This window comes from Choloepus didactylus, chromosome 8 (assembly GCF_015220235.1).
Source record: "Choloepus didactylus isolate mChoDid1 chromosome 8, mChoDid1.pri, whole genome shotgun sequence".
Taxonomy (NCBI): Eukaryota; Metazoa; Chordata; class Mammalia; order Pilosa; family Megalonychidae; genus Choloepus; species Choloepus didactylus.
The window spans coordinates 32,493,250-32,514,781 of NC_051314.1; the positions used below are offsets into that span (position 1 = coordinate 32,493,250).

The 21,532-nt window shown below is 34.2% G+C and overlaps 1 protein-coding gene across 2 annotated transcripts in view; it reads right to left on the reverse strand.

Moving 5' to 3' along the window:
- Positions 1 to 12,608: 12,608 nt before the first annotated feature.
- Positions 12,609 to 21,532, reverse strand: part of NEDD1 (NEDD1 gamma-tubulin ring complex targeting factor) — a 65,693-nt gene continuing 56,769 nt past the window's right edge. The window contains exons 14-15 of one of the 2 annotated variants that reach the window (XM_037847191.1): positions 14,663 to 14,729; positions 12,609 to 14,233 (exon numbers count right to left, since the gene is read on the reverse strand). In XM_037847191.1, the coding sequence (XP_037703119.1) occupies positions 14,129 to 14,233; positions 14,663 to 14,729 (172 nt within the window). In that variant the 3' untranslated portion in view covers positions 12,609 to 14,128. The remainder of the gene's footprint in view (positions 14,234 to 14,662; positions 14,730 to 21,532) is intronic. The other variant, XR_005218471.1, reaches the window with a different exon arrangement.

The window sequence follows — 21,532 nt, forward strand, 5'->3', positions numbered from 1 at the left end:
TATTAATACAAATGATAGACATTTGAATTTTCAGTTTTAAAGCCATAGGTCCAAACAATTTCAGACCAGCTTACTCAATATATGTTAGAAAATGAACATAATAAAGCTCACCAATACATAAACAACTTATTTCAATAATTTATAAAAATAAGAATTAGTAATATCATGGTTAGATTCTCAAACTTTATTTTTAGAGAATAATGAATCTTTATATAAATATTTTCTCTTTTTAAGTTTCTGGGGTGTTAGAATAGCCAGAAGGACACAACTCAAATGGTGGAACCGCAACCCATTACATCCTTCAAAACTTGCTCTATAGGTAACTGTCAATGCATACTTTGAAAGTCACCACCTTTCTGTATATACGTTACATTTCACAATAAGGAAATAACTGGAATTGTAGAATTGTAACCCACAACACTCTTTGAAATCTGCTGTTTAACTACTTGTTAAATTGTACTTTGAAAGTTATCACTTGTTTATATATATGTTTCACAATTAAAAAAATGTAAAAAAAAAATGGAATTGATGGGGCAAAATGTCAAAAATCTATATATCTGGGATAGGGGATATGTTGGAGTTCTCTGTATGGGTTGTGTATTGTTTTTGCAACTGTCTTATAAGTTTGAAATTATTCCAAATTAAAAATTTTTTAAAATGGGTTTAAATTAAAAACACACTTGCTCCTTATTTATAGGCAGTGGAAGATGCACCCCATGATAACCCCCCACAAATCACACCCTAGCATTATCCCTTCCCTTGAGTCCTGGTGGAACCTGAGACTTGATTCTATCCAGCAAAACATAGCAAAAGTCATGGGTAAAATATAGCAAGGGTAATGTTATATAAGACTGTCTTAGTAGATGGTAGAGAAAGGCTAGCTCTGAGGAAGCAGAGGCCCCTGTTGTGAACTCCCCATGGGGATGGCCATGGGGAGCCCTGCAGATTCTTCCCCAATTGAGCCTCCTGATGATGCCACAGTCATTCCAGAGCCTAGATATCCCCCCTGGGAAATCCCTGAGCAGAGAGAAGCAGCCAAGTAGAGCCTCAGGTGTGCACTGAACCTTCTAAAGCACTTGAGATATTTCAGGCAGAAGGTCACACCCAGGGGTCACCAGACAGGCCTTTCAAAGCACCATGGAGAAGGCAGACCCCTCAGGCCACACAGAACTGGGAGCAAAATCAGGACCTGCAGGGCTTTGGCCGTGGAATCCCTCCTGCCTCCCCGAAGAGAACGTTGCAGGCCATTTGGAGGTGACACCTACACCATGCTGGCATCCTTATCAGTCCCCATCAAGGGCGGTCCTGGAGCTCCCCGCAGTGCACTGGGCCTAAGACACTCTCCAGGTGAATATTTTACAGTCACTCTTTCTTCTTAGGCTGTTGGGTGCAACCATGCTTCAGTCTCAAATGAAAACCTAGTCAACAGTAATTGTTCTCACTTGAAATTTTTTTTAATGTCAAGGAGAAATTGCAATGTAACAAACAAAAGAACTTAATGAGCATGATCCCCATGAAATAAGGTCTTCTTATCTTCCTAACACAAATATTACCTTAGCAAAAAGCCAGGCATTCAATAAACTTGAGGAAAATAAATCTTAGTAAGAATACTACTGTAGTTTCCTGCCTTTACTTCTATGATCATGTCTCCAGTGTGCCTAGACTTGAACTCCTGAGGAAATACTGCAGGCAAGAAATGTAGAAATATATTTGATTGCTTCATTTTTTCTCATTATTAATGATTATGCTTTCAATTAAAGGAATTTGCATATTTACAAATGTCAGTCACCTGAGAGGACTGTGGGAAGATGCCAGAGTAGGAAGCTCCAGGAATCAGTCCTTCCACCAAAATAGCTATTGAACTAGCAGGAACTGTCTGAATCAACTATATGGAAATTCTGGAATCTAGTGCAACAATATGTAGCATTCAAGGAAGAGCAGAAGGAAGAGGTAAATTGTGGTGAGTAATGGTGAATTTCACCCTCCTTGCAGTAGCTACTATCCCCCATCCCCCAGCCTCATGGCAGGCAGCACTTGGGACTGCAGCTTGGGCTCCTAGTGCCAGAATGGGACACAAAGACCTAGTCCTCCAGACTCCAGAGACTGGGGTCTATTCTCTGATCACTGCTTTTGACCAGATATTTCAGATTACTAGAGACTGGCTGTAAGGATGGCCATTGTTCCAAACCCGCAGGCAAAAGCAGCAGAGTAATCCTAAAGAGAATAACCTTCTTTGTAACTATGGAAAATAGCTAAAGGCCTCCATTAACTGGGCAAATGTGGAATCAAGAAAACCCAGTCTCAAAAGCCATAGAAGAAGCTGCTGGTGCCCTTGCTGGATCTCTCCCCACCCCTTAACAATGCAGGGTAGAGCCAGCTTGTGCTCCCATTGTGGGTCCCTGGCCCATTCCAGAGGGAGCAGAGCAAACCTATGTGCAAACCGGAGTGCCTGTATGTCAGTGCCAGTCTATCAGAAGGAAGTCTGAAAAACCTGAACTAGGAAACTTATCTCAGGCTCCACCTCCCAGAATTTGTCCCAAAGGCAGAGAAGTACATTGCAGACATTAAGGCAATATAAAACAATGGAGTTGAACATACTGGGGCAAAGTACTACCTGCATTGTCATAAACAGAGCACCTAGAAGGGGGCAAAAATCTATTTCAAAGGGATTAGAAGGGGCATGTGAACTCCTGTAAATTGTAAATGAGGGAATTCCTAAGGCCCCTGACACATAAAGGCCCAGGAAAAGAAGCAGGATCAGTGGTCATGCAGGATAAGATAAGACAGAGAGGACCCTACATTTCATATTTGCTTCCTGGGGGATCTTCTTGATAGGAGGCCTAAGCTTTGAAGGAAATGACTAGCCAAAGCAGAGAAAAAGTGCAAAGACTCTGAAAGGTGCTTTTTACTTTGTTGTGTTAAGTTCCTGGCATTCAAGTGAATTCCTGTCATATTACTAGCTGTATACAAACTTAAGGGATGTAAGGAACTAATGCCAGAGTTAACATTTTAAAATATTAAAATGAATAGTGTACAAAAAAATATTACAAGATGAACACAGAAACAGAAAATGATGACCCATCCAAAGGAATAATATAAAAAATCCAGAAACCATTAATGAAGGGGATCAGACTTTGAACATATCAGAAAAAGATTAAAAAATAATAATTCTTAATAAGATAAAAGAGATAAAGAGAAACACAGAGAAAGGATTAAATGACATGAAAAAACAATGAATGAACACTGGACAATGGACCGAAGTGGCATAAAGACCTGCAGTAAATGCCAGTACAATATACTGTATTTTTTTAATGTAATTCCACTTTTTACTTACTACAGGGGCTAAAATGCAAATACATAAAAATGATGTGTTTGGATTTATAATGTACTATGATATAATTTATAACAAGTACAAAGAAAGATGGGTGGATGGAGAGATACAGGAACAGTGTATGTGCATGCTATTGAAGTTAAATTGGTATCAAATCAAATGTGATTGTTATAGATGTAGTATGTTAAATTTTAACCTGATGTTAACAAAGAAAATACATGAAAAATATATTCAGAAAGAAATGAGAAGGGACTCAAAATAGCATAACACAGAAAAAGCAAATAAATATGAAAGTAGGCATGAACAGAACAACTGAGAATCAAAAAATGTATTAAACCCTTACAAAGACAAAATAGCAAAACGGCAGAAGAAAGTCCTACATTATTAGTAGTTACTTTAAATGTAAATTGTTTAAACTCTCTGGTCAAAAGGTAGAGATTAGCAGAATGGATAAAATGGACTACCCAATTATAGGCTGTTGAAAAAGAGGCTCAACTTAAATTCAAAGAAATAAGTAGGTTGAAAGTAAGGGATAGAAAAACATATACTATGCAAGTAATGATCAAAAGAGAGCTGGGGTAGCTATACCAATATCAGATTAAGTATACTTTACATCAAAAACTATTAGGAGGGACAAAGAAGGTCCTTATTTAATCATGGGGTTAAATTCAACAAGACATAACAATTATAAATGTATATGCACCAACAGCAGAGCCTCGAAATATATGAAGCAAATATTGACAAATATTAAGGGAGAAATAGATGGTTCAACATTAATAGTAGGAGACTTCAAAACACCACTTTCAATAATGGACAGAACATCAAGACCAAAGATCAATAAGGAAATAGAAGACACTAACAATACTCTAACACAAGAACTAACAGACATATATAGAACACTTTACCCAAAAGCAACAAGAGAGCACATTCCTCTCGAGTGCCTGTGGATCATTCTGTAGGATAGACCATATGTCAGCTCACAAAGCAAGTCTCAATAAATTGAAAAATATTGAAATCATGCAATGTACCTTCTCCAGCTACAATGGAATGAAGCTAGAAATAAATAATGGAGAAAAGGAAAATTCACAAATATGTAGAAATTAAATATACTCAAAGAACCAAAGGGCCAAAGAGGAAATCACAAGGGAATTAGGAAATATCTTGAGGCAAATGAAAATGAAAACACAACATACCAAAACTTATAAGATGCAGCAAAAGAAGTGCTGAAAAGGAAATTTTTAGTTCTCAATGCTTACATTAAAAAAAGATCTCAAATCAGACTTAATCTCACAATAGGAGAATACAGAAAGAACAAACCAAACACAAAGTAAGCAAAAGGAATAAAATAACAAAGATTCAAGTGGTGATAAATGAAATAGAGAATTTAAAAATGCAATAGAGAAAATCAATGAAACCAAAAATTGATTCTTTAATAAGGTCAGTAAAATCTACAAACTTTTAGCTAGAATGCCAAAGAAGAGAGAAGACACATATAACTAACATTAGAAATGAAAAGGGGACATTACTATCAAACCCACAGTAATAAAAGGATTAAAAGAGGTTACTATTAACTGCAGGCCAACCAACTTGATAACCTACATGAAATGGATGAATTCCTAGAGGCACACAAACTAATAATATTGAATCAAGATAAAATAGAAGCTTTCAACAGACTAATTACCAAGTAAAGCAATTGAATCAATAACCAAAAACTTCCCAAAAAAGAAAACCCAGGATCAGCTGGCTTCACTGGTGAATTTTACCAAAACATTACAAAAAGAATTAACACCAATCCTGCTCAGACTCTTCCAAAAAACTGAAGAGGAGGGAACACTTCCTAACTCATTCTATGAGTCCAACATCTCCCTAATGCCAAAGCCAGACAAAGATACCACAATAAAAGAAAACTGCAGACCAATATCCCTTATGAATATAGATCAAAAATCTTCAAAAAAGTATTAGTGAATGGAACTGACCAGCACAACAAAAGAATTAAATACCATGATCAATTGAGATTTATTCCAGATATACATGAGTGATTCAACATAAGAAAAACAATTAATGGAATATACACCACAAACTCAAACAAAGGGAAAAACCACATGATCATTTCAATTGATTCAGAAAAGGCATTTGACAAAATCCAACACCCTTCTTAATAAAAACATTCAGAATACTAGGAATAGAAGGAAACTTCCTCGACATGATAAAAGGTATTTATAAACACCCATAGCTATCATATTCATTGGTGTAACTAAATGTTTTCCCTCCAAGATGAGGAAAAAGACAAAGATAATCCATTCTCACCAGTTATTCAATACTCTACTGTATGTTCTAGCCAGAGCAGTTAGACAAGAAAAAGAAATAAAAGGCAAATGGGAACAGAAGACATAAAATTCTTCCCTATTTGCATGTGACAAGAACTATTTATAGAAATTCCTGAAAAATCTGCAACTAAGCTCCTAGAGCTAATAAATTCAGCAAAGTGGTGTGGTACAAGAGCAACACACAAAAATCAGTAGTGTTTCTATACAATAGTAATGAACAATCTGAGGAAGAAATCAAGAAAAAAAATTCCACTTCAACAGAAACCAAACGAATCAAATATCTAGGAATACACTTAACCAAAGATACAAATGACTTGTACATAGAAAACTACAAAACACTACTGAAAGAAATCAAAGACCTAAATAAATGGAAGGACATCTACTGTTCATGAACTGGAAGACTAAATATTAAGATGTCAATTCTACCCGATTTACAGATTCAATTTAATCCCAATCAAAATTCCAACAGTCTTCTTTGCGGAAAGGGAAAAGCCAATCATCAAATTTATAGGGAAAGGTAAAAGGCCCCAAACAGCCAAAACCATCTTGAAAAAGAAGAACAAAGTTGGAGGACTCACATTTTCTGATTTTTTTAATTTATTAAAAAGCTACAGTAATCATAGGCACAAGGACAGCCATATAGACCAATGGAATTGAATTGAGAGTTCAAAAGCAAACCTTCACATCTATGGCCAATAGATTTTTGACAAGGGTTCCAAGTCTATTCAATGAGGAAAGAATAGTCTCTTCTAACAAATGCTGCTAAGAAAACTGTATATCCAAATGCAAAAGAATGAAGGTAGGCCACTACCTCAGACCATATATAAAAGTTTACACAAAATGGAACAAAGACCTAAGTTTAACAATCAAATCTATAAAACTCCTAGAAAAAAATGCAGGAAAGCATCATTAGGACCCTGTGTTAGGCAATGGTTTCAGAGACTTTACACCCAAACAACAAGCAACCAAATAAAAGAGTTAAATGGGACCTTATCAAAATTAAAAATTTCTGTGCATCTAAGGACTTTTATCATGAAAGTAAAAAGAAAACCTACAGGATAGGAGAAAATATTTAGAAACCACATATCCAAATAGGGTTTAACACCAGGAATATATAAAGAAATCCTACAACTCAACAGAAAAAGATAACCCAATTACTAAAATGGGCAAAAGCCTTGAATAGACATTTCTCCAAATGAGATATCCAAATGGCTAAAAAGAACATGAAAAGATGCTCAATATCATTAAACATTAGGGAAATGCAAATTGAAACCACAATGAGATATCATTTCACCCCCAGAATTGCAACTATTAAAAAAAAAAAAGGAAAACTACAAGTGTTGAAGAGGATGTGGAATAGGAACACTCATTCACTGTTGGAGGGAATGTAAAATGGTACAGCCACTGTGGAAGACAATATGGAGGTTCCCCCAAAAAGTGAAGTACTGAATTATTATATGACCTAGCAATCCCACTTCTAGGTATATACCCCAAAGAACTGAAAGCAGGCATTTAAGCAGGTATTTGTACACTAATATTCATAGCAGCATTATTCACAATTGCCAAAAGATGGAAGCAACCCAAGTCCCATCAACCAATAAATGGATAAATAAAATGTGGTCTAAACATAAAATGGAATATTATTTAGCTGTAAAAAGGAATGAAGTCTGATACATGCAATAACATAGATGAACCCTGAAGACATCAAGGTGAGTGAAATAAGTCAGACACAAAAGGACAAATATTGTATGAACTCACTGAAATGAAACAACTAGCATAAGTAAATTCATAGAACCAGAAACTAGAATACAGGTTCCCAAGAATTGTAGTGGGGGGAGGGAGGAAAGAGGAGTTAAGGCCTAAAATATAGAGTTTCTGTTTGGGGTGATGGAAATATTTTGGCAATGGATAGTGTTGGTGGTAGCACAACATTGTGAATGTAATTAACAGCAATGAATTATAAATTTGAATGTTTTTAAAAGGTAAAACTCTAAGTTGTATATTTGTTACTAGAACAAACATTAAAGAAACAAACATAGGACTCTAAAATACAAATGGTGAATCCTTACGTAAACCACAGACTACAGTTAACATTCAAATACAAAAATGTCCTTTCATAAATTGTAACATGTACCACAGTAATGCAAGGTGTTAATAATAGGGAACTATATGGGAACACTGTATTTTATGCATAATTTTTCTGTAAACCTACGATTTCTCTAATATAAATAAACCAACAAATTGTTAACCACCTGAGTTTCATAGAAAACAGCAACTTCTTGTAGTTCTACATTCAAAATATTCAGCTCATTATTGTTTATAAATTTATCCCAGATTACTTCCAAAATCAGTTTAAGGAAGATAAAAATTTAACCATAGAAATTATTAAATTTGAAATTCCAAGGTAAAATTTTTACATAAATATGGTCCCCTAACATATAGAGCAATTCAAATTTTTAGAAACCAGAAAAAATTTCATACGTTTCATATTTCTAGATAATACACAATTGCTTTCTAATTGCCCTAAAATTAAAGAGTTGGCAATATTCAGTGAATTTATTTACTCTACACTCCCCTTCACATTTTTAACATTACCAATGTATAATGATAAAAAGCAGACATTAACTGGATGTAATTCTCACAAATTCAATATTTATGACTCATCTCTCACACACTAACAGATATAAATACAACACATAAAGATCCAAGTTGGAATCCAGATTATTCTTTCAATTTATATTTCTTCATAATTTGAACAATGTTAAGTACATGGAAGGTAAGAGAGCTTGCCAATACACTAATGAAGTCCTGTGATATTAGAAATTGTCCCTCTTTTTATAAACAGATTTACTGAGGTATGACTGATGTAAAATAAACTGCATATATTTAAAGTGTACAATTTGATACATATTGACACATGCATTTCCAAGCAACCACCACTGCAATAAAAAGAGAACACAGCCATCACCCATTTCCTTGTGACTCTTTGTAATCCTTCCCTCCTGCCCTACCCCTACTGTTCCCTGCCATCTGATTGCTTTCTGTTATTACAGTTAAGTGTGAATTTTCTAGAATTTTTAATAACTGGAATCATATAGTAAATATTCTGTCTGGCCTACTGTTACTCAGAACCGTTATTTTGGGATTCATCCATTTTGTTGCATGCATTAATAGTTTGTTCCCTTTATATATAGCTGAGTTATATTCCATTGTATGGCCATACCACAATTCATTTATACATTCAACCAAATGAACATTTGGATTGTTTCCAGATTTTGGCTATTACAAATGGAGCTGCAGTGTACAAGTCTTGGTATGTGCATATGCTTTTGTTTCTCTTGGATAAATATGTAGAGTAGAATGCCAGGGATATATGGTAAAACTTTGTTTTAATGGTTTTAGAAAATGCCAAAATGCTTCCCTAAGTGAGTGTACTATTTTATATTCAAACACTGTATGAAAATTGCAGTTGCTTCACCTCACCCACACTTAGTACGGTCAGTGTTTCTAAATTTCTAAATTTCTGGTACTTTAATTACGTGTGTAGTAGTATCTCATTGTGGTTTAGTTTGTAGTTACCTAAAGATTAATATTATGAGGATCTTTTCACATGTGTATTTTGCCATCTTCATATCTTCTTTGGCAGTGTCTAACCAAATCATTTGGCCATTTAAAAAATTGAGAAGTTAAATTTACGTGCTCTGGATACAAGACCTTTATTAGACATGATTGGCAAATATTTTCTCCCAGTCAGAGCCTTGTCTTTAAATTCTTTTAACAGTATCTTTTGAAGAGCAGAACATCTTAATTTTGCTGAAGTCCAATATATTAATTCTTACTTTCTAACATTGCTCTTGTGACATTGTATAAATCAACTCAAAAGTCAGAAAGATTTTTTTCATGCTTTCTTCTAGAAGTTTTTTAGTTTTAGGTTTTAAATTTATGTCTACGACCCATTTTCAGTTAAATTTTGTACCTGGTGCAAAGTACACATAAGGTCTCTTCCATATGAATATCCATTTGTTCCAACACAATTTTTGAAAAGTATATCTTTTTTCCATTGAACTGCCTTTACATCTTTGTCAAAAATCAATTGATGATATATTTATGGGCCTATTTCTAGACTCTATTCTGCCCCATTGATCTGTCTATATTTACTCCATATCATATTGTCTTGATTACTGTAGCTTTTTAATAACAAGTCTGGAAATTATGAAATGTAAGCCTTCAATAAGCCATTTTATTTTTCCAAATTTTTTCTGGCTACTCTAAATACTTTGCATTTCCACATTTTGAAATCAACTTAAGTTCTACAAAAAAAAAAAGCTTCTAAGACTTACATAGGGATTGCGCTGAATCTATAAATTGATGTGAGAACTGACATTTAACAATATCTAGCCATCCAATCCATAAACATGATATGCCTCTCCTTTTATTTAGGTTTCTCTAAGTAATGCTTTGTAGAATTCAGTTTAGAGTTGTTGCATATCTCTCATCAAATTTATACCTAAATATTTGATAATATTATAGGCTATTGTAATGTATTGATTTTAAATTTCAATTTCTGATTGTTCTCTGCTCATATATAAAAATGCAATTGATATATTAACCTTATATCCTGCAACCTTTTTAAACTCAAGTCTAGTAAATATTTTATAGAATTCACAGGATTTTCTCTAGTTGAACATGTTATCTGAAAATAAACACTTTTTACACCCTCTTTTGTAATCTGGGTGCCTTTTAATTTCTTCCTTGCCCAATTACTCTGGCTAGAAATTCCAATACAATGTTTGATAGAAACAGAGTAGACATCCTTGCCTTGTCTCTGATGTTAGGAAAAAGTATTTGGTCTTTTACCATTAAATATGATGTTGACTGCAGTTTTTTCTTAAGTGCTTTTCATCAGGTTAGGGAAGTTTTCTTCTTTCCTACTTTGCTGAGAGTTTGTATCAGGAATGAATACTGAATTTTGTCAAATGCTTTTTCTGCATCATATGCTTTTCCTATATTAGTCTGTTAATACATTGATCAAGTTTCTAATATTAAATCAAATTTGCATTCTTGATATAAACTCATTTGGTCACAATGTATTATCCTTTTTATACATCACTGGATTCCATCTGCTAAAATTTTTCAGTTATGATGGGTAAGTCTGTAGTTTCCTTGTCATGATGATGCCTGACTTGGGTATCAGGGTAATGTTGATCTCAAAGAATGAGTTGGGAATTATCTCCTTTTCCATTTCCTGGAAGCATTTGTGGCGAATTGGGTTATTTTCTTCTTTGAAAACTTGAAATAATTCACCAGTGGAGACAACTGGGTTTGGTGTTTTGTCAGCAATACCTGTAGAATCTATAGTGATGTGACATCCCTGATTCCAGATATTGGAAATTTTTGTCAGTCTGCCTAGAAGTTTATCAATTTTATTGATCTTGAACTAACTTTTAATTTCACTGATTTTCTGAAATGATTGTGTTTCCCTTGATTTCTGCTCTTCTTTTCCTTTCTTTTGCTTATTTTGGGTTTCACTTTTTTTTCTCTAGCTTAAGGTGAAAACTGATGTCACTGATTTGAGACTTTTCATTTTCTAATATAGATATCAAATGCTATAAATTTCCCTCTAAGTATAGCTTTAACTGATTCCCACAAATTTTGAGACCTTGTTTTATCTTTTACAATCAGTTCAATATATTTTCCAATTTTTAAAATTATTTTTATGTTCAAAGTGGATTTCTTTTAGTTAGTATTTGGATAAAAAAACAAAACTCAACTAATAATAGGGGTACTTTGACCACGTACATTTAAAGTAATCGTTGATACAGCTGTGTTTAAATCTGTCACCTGTTTCCTTTCTATTTGTCCCATATGTTCTTTGTTTTCTTCTGTGTCTGCCTTCTTTTGCATTGATTATATTTTTATGGTTACATATTATCATCTTTGCTGGTTTATTAAACTCTGTTTTTCTTTTTGTGGTTTATTAATATTTTTTAATTGATAATTTTTTTAGAGAAGTTGTAGGTTTAGAAAATACAGAGTTCCCATATACCCTTACTCCACTATAGTATGCATTCTTAACTTATTATAGTCTGTCTTCAGGTAATATTATACTGCTTCACAGTTAGTATAAGAACATTAGAGCAGTATACATTCATTTCCCTCCTCCCATCCATCATGATACTTTTCTCATACATTTCACTTTATATGTTATAAACCACATATACGATCTTTGCTTTAAATGATCAACTCTTTTAAAAAGAAAATTTAAAATACGAAAAATGATTTTTGCATTTGCTCACATATTTACCATTTCTGATGCCCTTCATTCCTTTACATAGATGCTAATTTTTATCTGGTATTATTTTTCTTTTGATTAAGGCAATCATTGGCATTTCCTGTAGTGCAGATTTTCTTGGGATGAATTCTTGCAGCTTTTCTAAGTATAAAAGTCTTTTAATTTTGCTTTTATTTTTGAAAGATGTTTTCACTTGGTATAAAATTCTGAGTTTTTTTTTTGTTTGTTTTTTGTTGTTGTTTTTACTTTAAAGACATTGTTCCACTGTCTTTGACATTCCTCTGTGCCTGTTTTCTCTGGCTGCTTTTAAGAATTTTCCTTTGTCACAGAAGCTAAGCAATTTGATTCTGATGTGACTTGTTTCAGATTTCTTCTTGTTTCTTATACTTGGGGTTTTGGGTATCATTTATTTCCTGCTCTCAGGGATCACTGTCCTGTGCTGTCTGGTGTCCAATATCTAAAAACTGTTTCATATATTTTGCCCAACTTTTTATCTCAGGTGGGAAGGACTCCATCTTGGCCAGAGGCAAATGTCCAATTTCAGGGTTCCCATTTTTGCCACATAAAATTTTGTTTTGTATTTACTTGAACTTTTAAATTCCATGACAAAAATGCTTCACCTACACATAAAATTTCTAAAATTGTTTTATTTATCCCACTTATTTTATTAATATACATATATGCATTTATAGAAAAGGCACTAGGAAAATATTAATAGGCAAAACACACTAAATCTATGTTTTTTAAGCCTGTTCACTAATGATATATAAGGAAACTTGTTACAAGTCATAATGCTTTCAAAATCTGTTAGATAAATGTTACATTAGCACCTCTTTATACTTTAATAAAAATGTATTCTCTGAGCGCACTGTGAAAGAGTAATATTCCTGTTTGTTTCCTGAATTTAATTATTAGAATGTTTTTACTTATTAAATACATCCTTAAAAATTTCCATCACCTCGGAAAACCATAAAGTTAGTAAGCTAGCTAGATTGCTTTTCTTAATTTTAGTAAATATTTTCAGTTCAGAAGTCAAAATTGGACAAGAGAGTTGTATACAAGGTACATACATAGTTTAAATCTTTGGGACAAGAGAATGCAAGAAGGTAAGCAAGACAATAGAACAGCCTACCTAATCTTATACCAATGAAACTGCAGTTCATAGCAAGCAGATGTACATATCCACCCACTGCAAAAGAGGTACAAATTCTTCTGACAATTAACCTTTCTAAATCACTTTATGCTAAGGTCAATAATACAAAAACATTACACACAATACATAAAGAATTACAGAAAGTTAACGATACAAACCACAAAACAAGCAATCCATACCTTGCATACTGGAGAAAAAGATGGCAATAATACTGTAATATTTAGTAACCAATATGAAATTTTCACTTAGTTGAATCATGCTGATTGAAACTTAGTAAAATGTACATGTTATTAATTTATGAGATAATCACATACACGCAGCTCTGGTTGAGTCTTATAAGCCTTTAAAAGGATTTTACAGGTAAAGTCAACTGAGCAAAACAAAGACAGCCAGGAGCAGAGATCTGTCAGAAGTACAATACACCAATATAAAAGCAAAAGAAATAATGTAATCTATGCAACTCAAAATTCTAAATATTGTCCTGTCAAATGTACAAATAATAAATAAATCCTATTTAATTTTGTCCGGTTAACAAAATACTTACTAACCAACCCTGTATTTTATTAATCAATTGCTTAGAGACACCAATTGTCATTTTAAAATTACTTTCGCCATAAAAATAGAAGGTATATCAAAGTCTTTAATCTTCAAATACCCCCCAAAATTTGGAAGACAACTTATCAATCAAAATATATCTGTTAAAAAAAAGATGATTAAAAAACATACTTAACCTATTCTTTTATGCACAATTTTCTTCTCTTATGAAAAAGGGCACTTAGTGTACAGCAAAAGTTCTCAGAAAATAAAGATCCTGTTGACTTTCTTTTTAGGCAGATGATGTATCATACACTGTTTTTAATATAAAAATATAAATATTTTAATAATTGGAGAAGATGAAATCATGGTTGGTGTGAAATCCCATCACCCTTTTACTTGAAATCAAAATCTTCCAGAGGCCATGAATACTGATTCTGTGTAGTTCTGTATTGCCAGAAAATACCAAGTTACAAAACATGCAATGAATTTCAAAAGTGAGCCCGTAATCTTTTGTTTTCTTCTCGTAGTCTTTCAATTTCAGCTACTAAACCTTCATTCACTGAATATCTTTCCAGCAAAGAATGCATTTCATTCTAGAGAAAGGGAAAATGTTGAATTATTGGTATTTCACATATGACAAGCTATATTTTACCTGCTTTCAGCTACCATTTCTCTCATGTTTAATTAACTAGCTCAGTATTTCTTGTACTTGACCATATTTTACTACTTTAATATAAATGAAAGATCATTGGTGAAATTCATATATTTGGAAGACTTATATTTGCATATTTGGGAGGCTTTTTACTGGAAAAAGAAAAGTTGTGAAAAAGTAGCCTTAACTATCAGAAGTTTAAAAGGAGGACCAGTTAAAATCTATTTTATTTATTAAAAGTTTCTAAAATGCCTTATTTATTTAGCCTAGAACTAGAAATAACAACTAAGTAAAAGTATATTGTCCTTTAATGGATTAGTTAGATCCATACAACTCCACACCTATTTAAAATACAATTTGTTGTACATACCAGTTGCATATGGAACTGTTTAATCATCTCCACTTGCAAATTCACAATGTCCCGATGGCATGCTTCTCTAGGAAAAAATGCAAAATACTTGTTAGAAGCATACCTTTAACCAATTCTAGATTGTTCAAGAAACTGGCTAACCTTTTTTCATTGTTTGAAATTATTCGATTTTAACAATTATTATTACAATAATAAAAATACCACAATATTTGTTTCCTATGTCTTGGGCATTGATTCTTACACTTTAAATCTAAGAACTCATTAATCTTCACTACTAGGTGCAATTTTTACCTCCATTTTACCATGAAGTAACTGAACCCAAAAGTGATTATAATTTGCCTAAAGTTACACAGTCAGCAAATGGTAGCATTAGGAGATAAACCCAGACTGTTTACCTCCAGAACCTCTACTGCAATACAATCCCTTATATAGAAGTCATCATTAAGAAAAGACACAGGTTATATTATGGGAGATACAGATAATTCACTAGGTTACAAAGACCATCTGACTAACAATGTTTTAGTTCCTAAAAAATTATTTTCAGTAGAACAGAAGGAGGTTATAACATGCCTTATTCAATGAAATGCAATTAATTCATGCCTACAAAAGAATACATGACAACTATGAATTATAATGAAAGGAACACTCAGGCACCCAACAAACAACTTATGAGCTAGAACACTACCAAAAATCATTTGAGCTTCCTGTGTGCGTCTCTCTGATTCCAGCACTTCACTCTTAGGGGAAAGACCAAAAAGTCACCACTCCCTTGTTCAGCAAAGAGGTGCTTTTTTTTTTTTAATATAGATATAAAACATATACTCTGTAGTTAATATATTTTAACTGTGCTATCTTTTGAGCATTACAAAAAAGACATCATCCCCTGTGGAGTCTTTTTTAAATTTTTGTTTTATTAGAGCAGTTATAGGTTTACAAAAAAATCATGGAGAAAGTCGAGTTCCCATATAACTCTTAAAACTCCAAATACACCTGGCCCCTGGTAACCTGTATTCTAGTTAATGACTTTAAGAATCTGCATATTCTAATTACGTCAAATAAGTGAGAGCATACAACATTTGTTCTTTTGTGCCTTAAAGGTTCATCCATGTCTTAGCAATGCATGAGAACTTCATTCCTTTTTATATCCAAATAACATTCCATTGCACAGAGATACCACATTTTGTTTCATAATTTTGATTCTTATATTTAGGTCTTTGATCCTTTATGTGTTCGTTTTTGCATATGGACATTCAGTTTTCTCAGCACCTTTGTTGATGAAACTACTTCCCTCTCAAGTGGATTTGGCATCCCTGTCAAAAATCAATTGGCCATAGATCTGAAGGTTTATCTCTGAACTCTTAATTCCATTCCATTGGTTTATGTCTGTTTTGGTGCCAGTACCATGCTGTTTTGATTCCTGTACCGGTAATAAGGTGTTTTTTTTTAATTCAATTTTATTGCGATATATTCACATACCATAAAAATCATCCATGGTGTGCAATCAGTTGTTCACATTTCCATTACATAGTTGTACATTCATCACCAGAGTAAATTTTTGAACATTTTCATTACCACACCAAAAAAAGTTAAAAAGAACACCCAAAACCTCCCACATCTCCCATCCCTCACTATTATTCATTTACTTTTTGTCCTCATTTTTCCATTCATCTGTCCATACACTGTATAAATGGAGTGGGAGCCACAAAGTTTTCACAATCACATGGTCACACAGTGTAAGTTATATAGTTCTACAATCGTCTTCAAGAATCAAGGTTACTGAGTTGCAGTTCAACAGTTTCAGGTACTTCTTTCTAGTTATTCCAATACACTAAAAACTAAAAAGGGATTATCTATATAATGCATAAGAATAACTTCCAGAATGACCTCCCAACTCTATTTGAGATCTCTCAGCCATTAAAACTTTATTGTTTCATTTTTCTTCCCCCTTTTGGTCCAAGAAGGCTTTCTCAATCCCATAATGCCAAGGCCAAGCTCATCCCTGCAAGTTGCCAGGGAGATTTACACCCCTGGGAGTCGTGTCCCATGTAGGGGGGAGGGCAGTGAGTTTACCTGCTGAGTGGGCTTAGAGAGGCAGGCCACATCTGAGGAACAAAAGAGGTTCTCCGGGGGTGACTCTTAAGCACTATTTTACGTAGGCTTAGCCTCTCATAATGCAGTAACAAACTTTATAAGGGCAAGCCCCAAGATAGAGGGCTTAATCTACTAAATTGGTAGCCCCCAATGCCTGTGAGAATATCATTAATTCCCCAAGTGGGAAAATTTAATATTTCCATATTTTCCTCCAGTCCCTCAAGGGGGCTTTGCAAATACATTTTTATTCTCTGCCCAAATTACTATGGGATGTATTGGGGCTTCATATTAACCTACAAAAACCAACAAGATTTTACTCCCTATTCAACATTCCATGTAATTATGTTGTCTAAATAAACTGACCACAGAAGTTAAATTATATAGTGTGTTATGAAAAATATAGATTTTGCACTTAATAAACATCTCTTCCTTTGGTCTCACACAGAAGTGGAAGTTTTAAAAATGCTGTCACTATGGTCCTCTACCCTGATTTACCTTAGTCCTAACCAAGTCCATTTCGTTCATGTCTCTAATTGAAGTCTGATCTCTTTTTTTAGACTCCTTAACATTTGCTGTATGGGGAATACTGATATTCATAGCTGCCATACTCTGGCTCTGAGTCTCTGGTGTTACACAGATACCCAAAGTTCCAAGGACAAACGAGGTTATACACAAAGAGCTCAAACATCTCAAAATTTAGAAATAACCATTACAACTCAGGAATAGATGTAACTGCTGTAAGAGCTTACAATCTAGGAACCTTTACAATAAGCCATCCCCTGATTAACTGATGCTTTCATATTCAATTCTCAGAGTTTGCACATCATAGTTAGTCCGTATTAGTGAGGCATTATAATGTTCTTCTTTTCATTTCTGGTTTATTTCACTCAACATACTGTCCTCAATATCCATGCACCTTACAACTTTAGTCCTTCTTGTAGCAGCTCAATATTCCATTGTATGTATACACCACAGTTCACCATTCATCAGTTGATATACTCTTAGGCCACCTCCATCCACTGGAAATCATGAATACTGACACCATAAACCCCACTGTACAAATGTCCATTCTCGTGTTCCTCTTTTCAGTTCTTCCAAGTATATACCAAATAACCAAGTTGCAGGCCATGTGACAGCCCCATGCTTAGCTTCCTATGGAACTACCACACTGTCCTCCAGATGGGCTATACCATGCTACTTCCCATCCAATGGTGATTAGGTACCTCCCTTTCTCCACATTTTCTCCAGCACTTGTATCCCTCTGTTTATTTTTTAGACAGTTTTATTCACACACCATATCTTCCATCCTAAGTAAACAATCAATGGTTCCCTGAATAATCACATAGTTACACATTCACCACAACTATATGTATAAGGACATTTCCGTTTCTTCCACAATGAAGAAAGAAGAGGCAAAAAAAGTAAAAAGAAAAAAAAAATGGACTAAAAAGCAAAAAAATAAAAAATAAAATTAAAATTAAATACAATAAAAAAGTCAGACAACATCAATGCCAAGAATCCCATACTCCTCTTTTATATCCCCCACTTATAGACATTTAGCTTTGCTATATTGCCTTTATTACAATTGATGGAAAAATATTACAATGTTACTGTTAACTATAGACTCTAGCTTGCATTGACTGCATTTTTTCCCCAATACCACCCCATTTACAGCACCTTGTAAAGTTAACATTCGTTTTCCCGCATGTAAAAACATATTTGTACATTTAATCACAATCATTGACTACTCTATATTTCACTAAGTTAAACAGTCCCAATCTTTATCTTCTATGTTTCCTTCTGGTGTCCTACATGTCCCTAACCTTCCTCTTTCAACCGTACTCACAGTCATCTTTGTTCAGTGTACTTACATCACTGTGCTACCATCACCCAGACCTCTCTATCCCATCTTTTCCTATCTGTCTGTATTGCACCTTTAGTATTTTCTGTAAAGCAGGTACCATATTCACAAACTGTCTCAGGGTCTGTTTGTCTGAGAATATTTTACACCACCTCATTTTTGAAGGACCATTTTGCCAGATATAGAATTCTTGGTTGGCAGTTTTTCTCTTTCAGTATCTTAAATATATCATACCACTGCTTTCTCACCTCTATGGTTTCTACTCACAAATCAGCACAGTCTTATCGAGCTTCCCTTGTATGTGATGGATCGCTTTCCTCTTGTTGCTTTCAGAGTTCTCACTGTCTTTGACATTTCATAATCTGATTATTAAGCGTCTTGGCGTAGGCCTACTTGGACCTATTCCGTTAGGGGTACACTGTGCTTCTTGGATCTGTAATTTTATGTTGGTCATAAGAGATAGGAAACGTTCAGTGATTATTTCCTCCATTATTGTTTCTGCCCCTTTTCCTTTCTCTTCTCCTTCTGGGATACCCATGACACATACATTCATGCACGTCATATTGTCATTCAATTCCCTGAGACTGCTGCTCATATTTTTCCATTCTTTTCCCTATCTCTTCTTTTGTGAGTAGGATTTCAGATCTTCTGTCCTCCAGTTCATGACTCTTTTCTTTCCTCTGCCTCTTCAAATCTGCTGTTGTATGTCTCCATTGTGTTTTTCATCTCTCCTACTGTACGTTTCATTCCCATAAGGACCCCTACCTCTCACTGTTTTAGTTTGCTAAAGCTGATGAAATACAATATAGCAGAAATGGGTTGACTAGTACAATGGGAATTTATTAGCTCAAAAATTTACAGTTCTGAGGCCGTGAAAATGTCCAAACGAAGGCATCAACAAGACAATACCTTCTCTCTGAAGACTGGCTACCAGCAATCTCAATCCTCTGTCACCCAGGCAGGCACATGGTGATGTCTGCTAGTCTCTCCCTTCTCTCCTGGATTTTGTTGCTTCTAGCTTCTGGCTTCAGTGGCTTCCTCTCTGAGCTTCTGTGTGCATTCTTGTCTCTCAGCTTCTCTGACTTTTCTCTCTTTCAGTGCCTCTGTGTGCATCTGTGAATTTCATCTCTTAGATTTTCTGGGGCTTTTTCCTCTTCTCTCTGTCTTTTATCCTCTTAAAAAGGACTCCAGTAAGAAGATTAAGACTTATCTGGGGCAGGCTTCAACTGAAATAACCTAATCAAAAGTTCCTACCCACAAAAGGCCTACACCCATAGGAATGGATTAGCTTTAAGAATATGATCTTTTCTGGGGTATATACAGCTTCAAACCATTATACACACCATATACAAAAATCAACTCCAAATGGATCAAAGACCTAACATAAGAAAACTCCTAGAAGAGAATGAATGGAAGCAACTTCAGTACCTTGTGTTAAGCAATGATTTTTTAGACTTTACACCAAAGCACATGCAACAAAAGAAAAAATAGATAAATGGGGTCTCACAAAATTTAAAACTTTGGCCCTCAAAGGACTATCATGTAAAATGACAACCTACACAATGGGAGAAGATATTTGGAAACCACATATTCAATAAAGGATTAATATCCAGAATATACAGAGAAAGTCTTCAACTTAACAACAAAAAGACAAACATCCTAATTTAAAAATGGGCAAAAGACTTGCACAGACAGCTCTCCAAAGAAGATATATGAATGGCCAGAAAGCTTCCCATTATATATGCCCATGAAAAGATGCCCAACATCATTAGCCATCACGGAAATGCAAATCTAAACCACAATATACTATTTCACATCCATTACAATGGCTGTCATTAAAAAAATGGAAAATAAGTGTTGGAGATGATGCAGAGAAATAGGAACACTCATTCATTGCTGGTGGCGATGTAAAATAGGGCAGCCAATCAGGAAGAGTCTGGAGGTTCCTTAGAAAGCTAAGTATAGAATTCCCATATGAATCGGCAATACTACTACTAGGTATATACCCAAAAGAATCAAAAGCAGGGACTCGAACAGATATTTACACACCAATGTTCATAGCAGTATCATTCATAATTGCCAAAAGATAGAAGCAATCCAAGTGTCCATCAACCAATGAATGGACAAATAAAATGTGGTATACATTATATACATTATATGGAAGATTATTCAGTCATGACAAGGATTGAAGTCCTGATACATGCAACAATATGGATGAACCTGAAAGACATCATGTTAAGTGAAATAAGCTAGACACAAAAGGATAAATAATAACGTATGATCTTGCTGATTTGCAAAAATTAGAAGAAGCAAACACAGAGTCAAAATTTATAATATAGGTTACCAGGGTATAGGGAATTGGAAGTTAAGGCTTAAAATATAAAGAGTTCCTATTTAGAATGGTGGAAATGCTTTGGTAATGTATGGTGGTGATGGTAACACATTAACAGCCCTGAAATATGTATCTAAATATGATTAAAAAGGGAAATGTTAGATTGTATATATGGTAAAGAATAAAATTTTTTTTTAAAAATCTATGGAACTGCATTACACAGTGATCCCTGAGTTAAAGCATGAACTTTTATTAACAGTACAATTATAAAAATGTGCTATCATCAATTGTAACAAATATTCCACACCAATGCAAGTTGTTGGTAGGATGGTATATGGGAATCCTATATTTCATGCATGATTGTTCCGTAAACCTACAAGTTGCATATTAAAGAAAAAAAAAAAAGATTTGAATTAGACCAAAAAATATACATGTTGGTTAAAGTACTTAAAAAAGAAAAGAAAAAAGAATTCCATGTGTGGATGGAACCCTCAAGTGTCATATACTTCCATTTTGGTGGATCAGATGTTATCTATCCCTACGCAGTCTCCAGTAGCCTCCTTTTTAACAAAAAAGTCAGTATTAT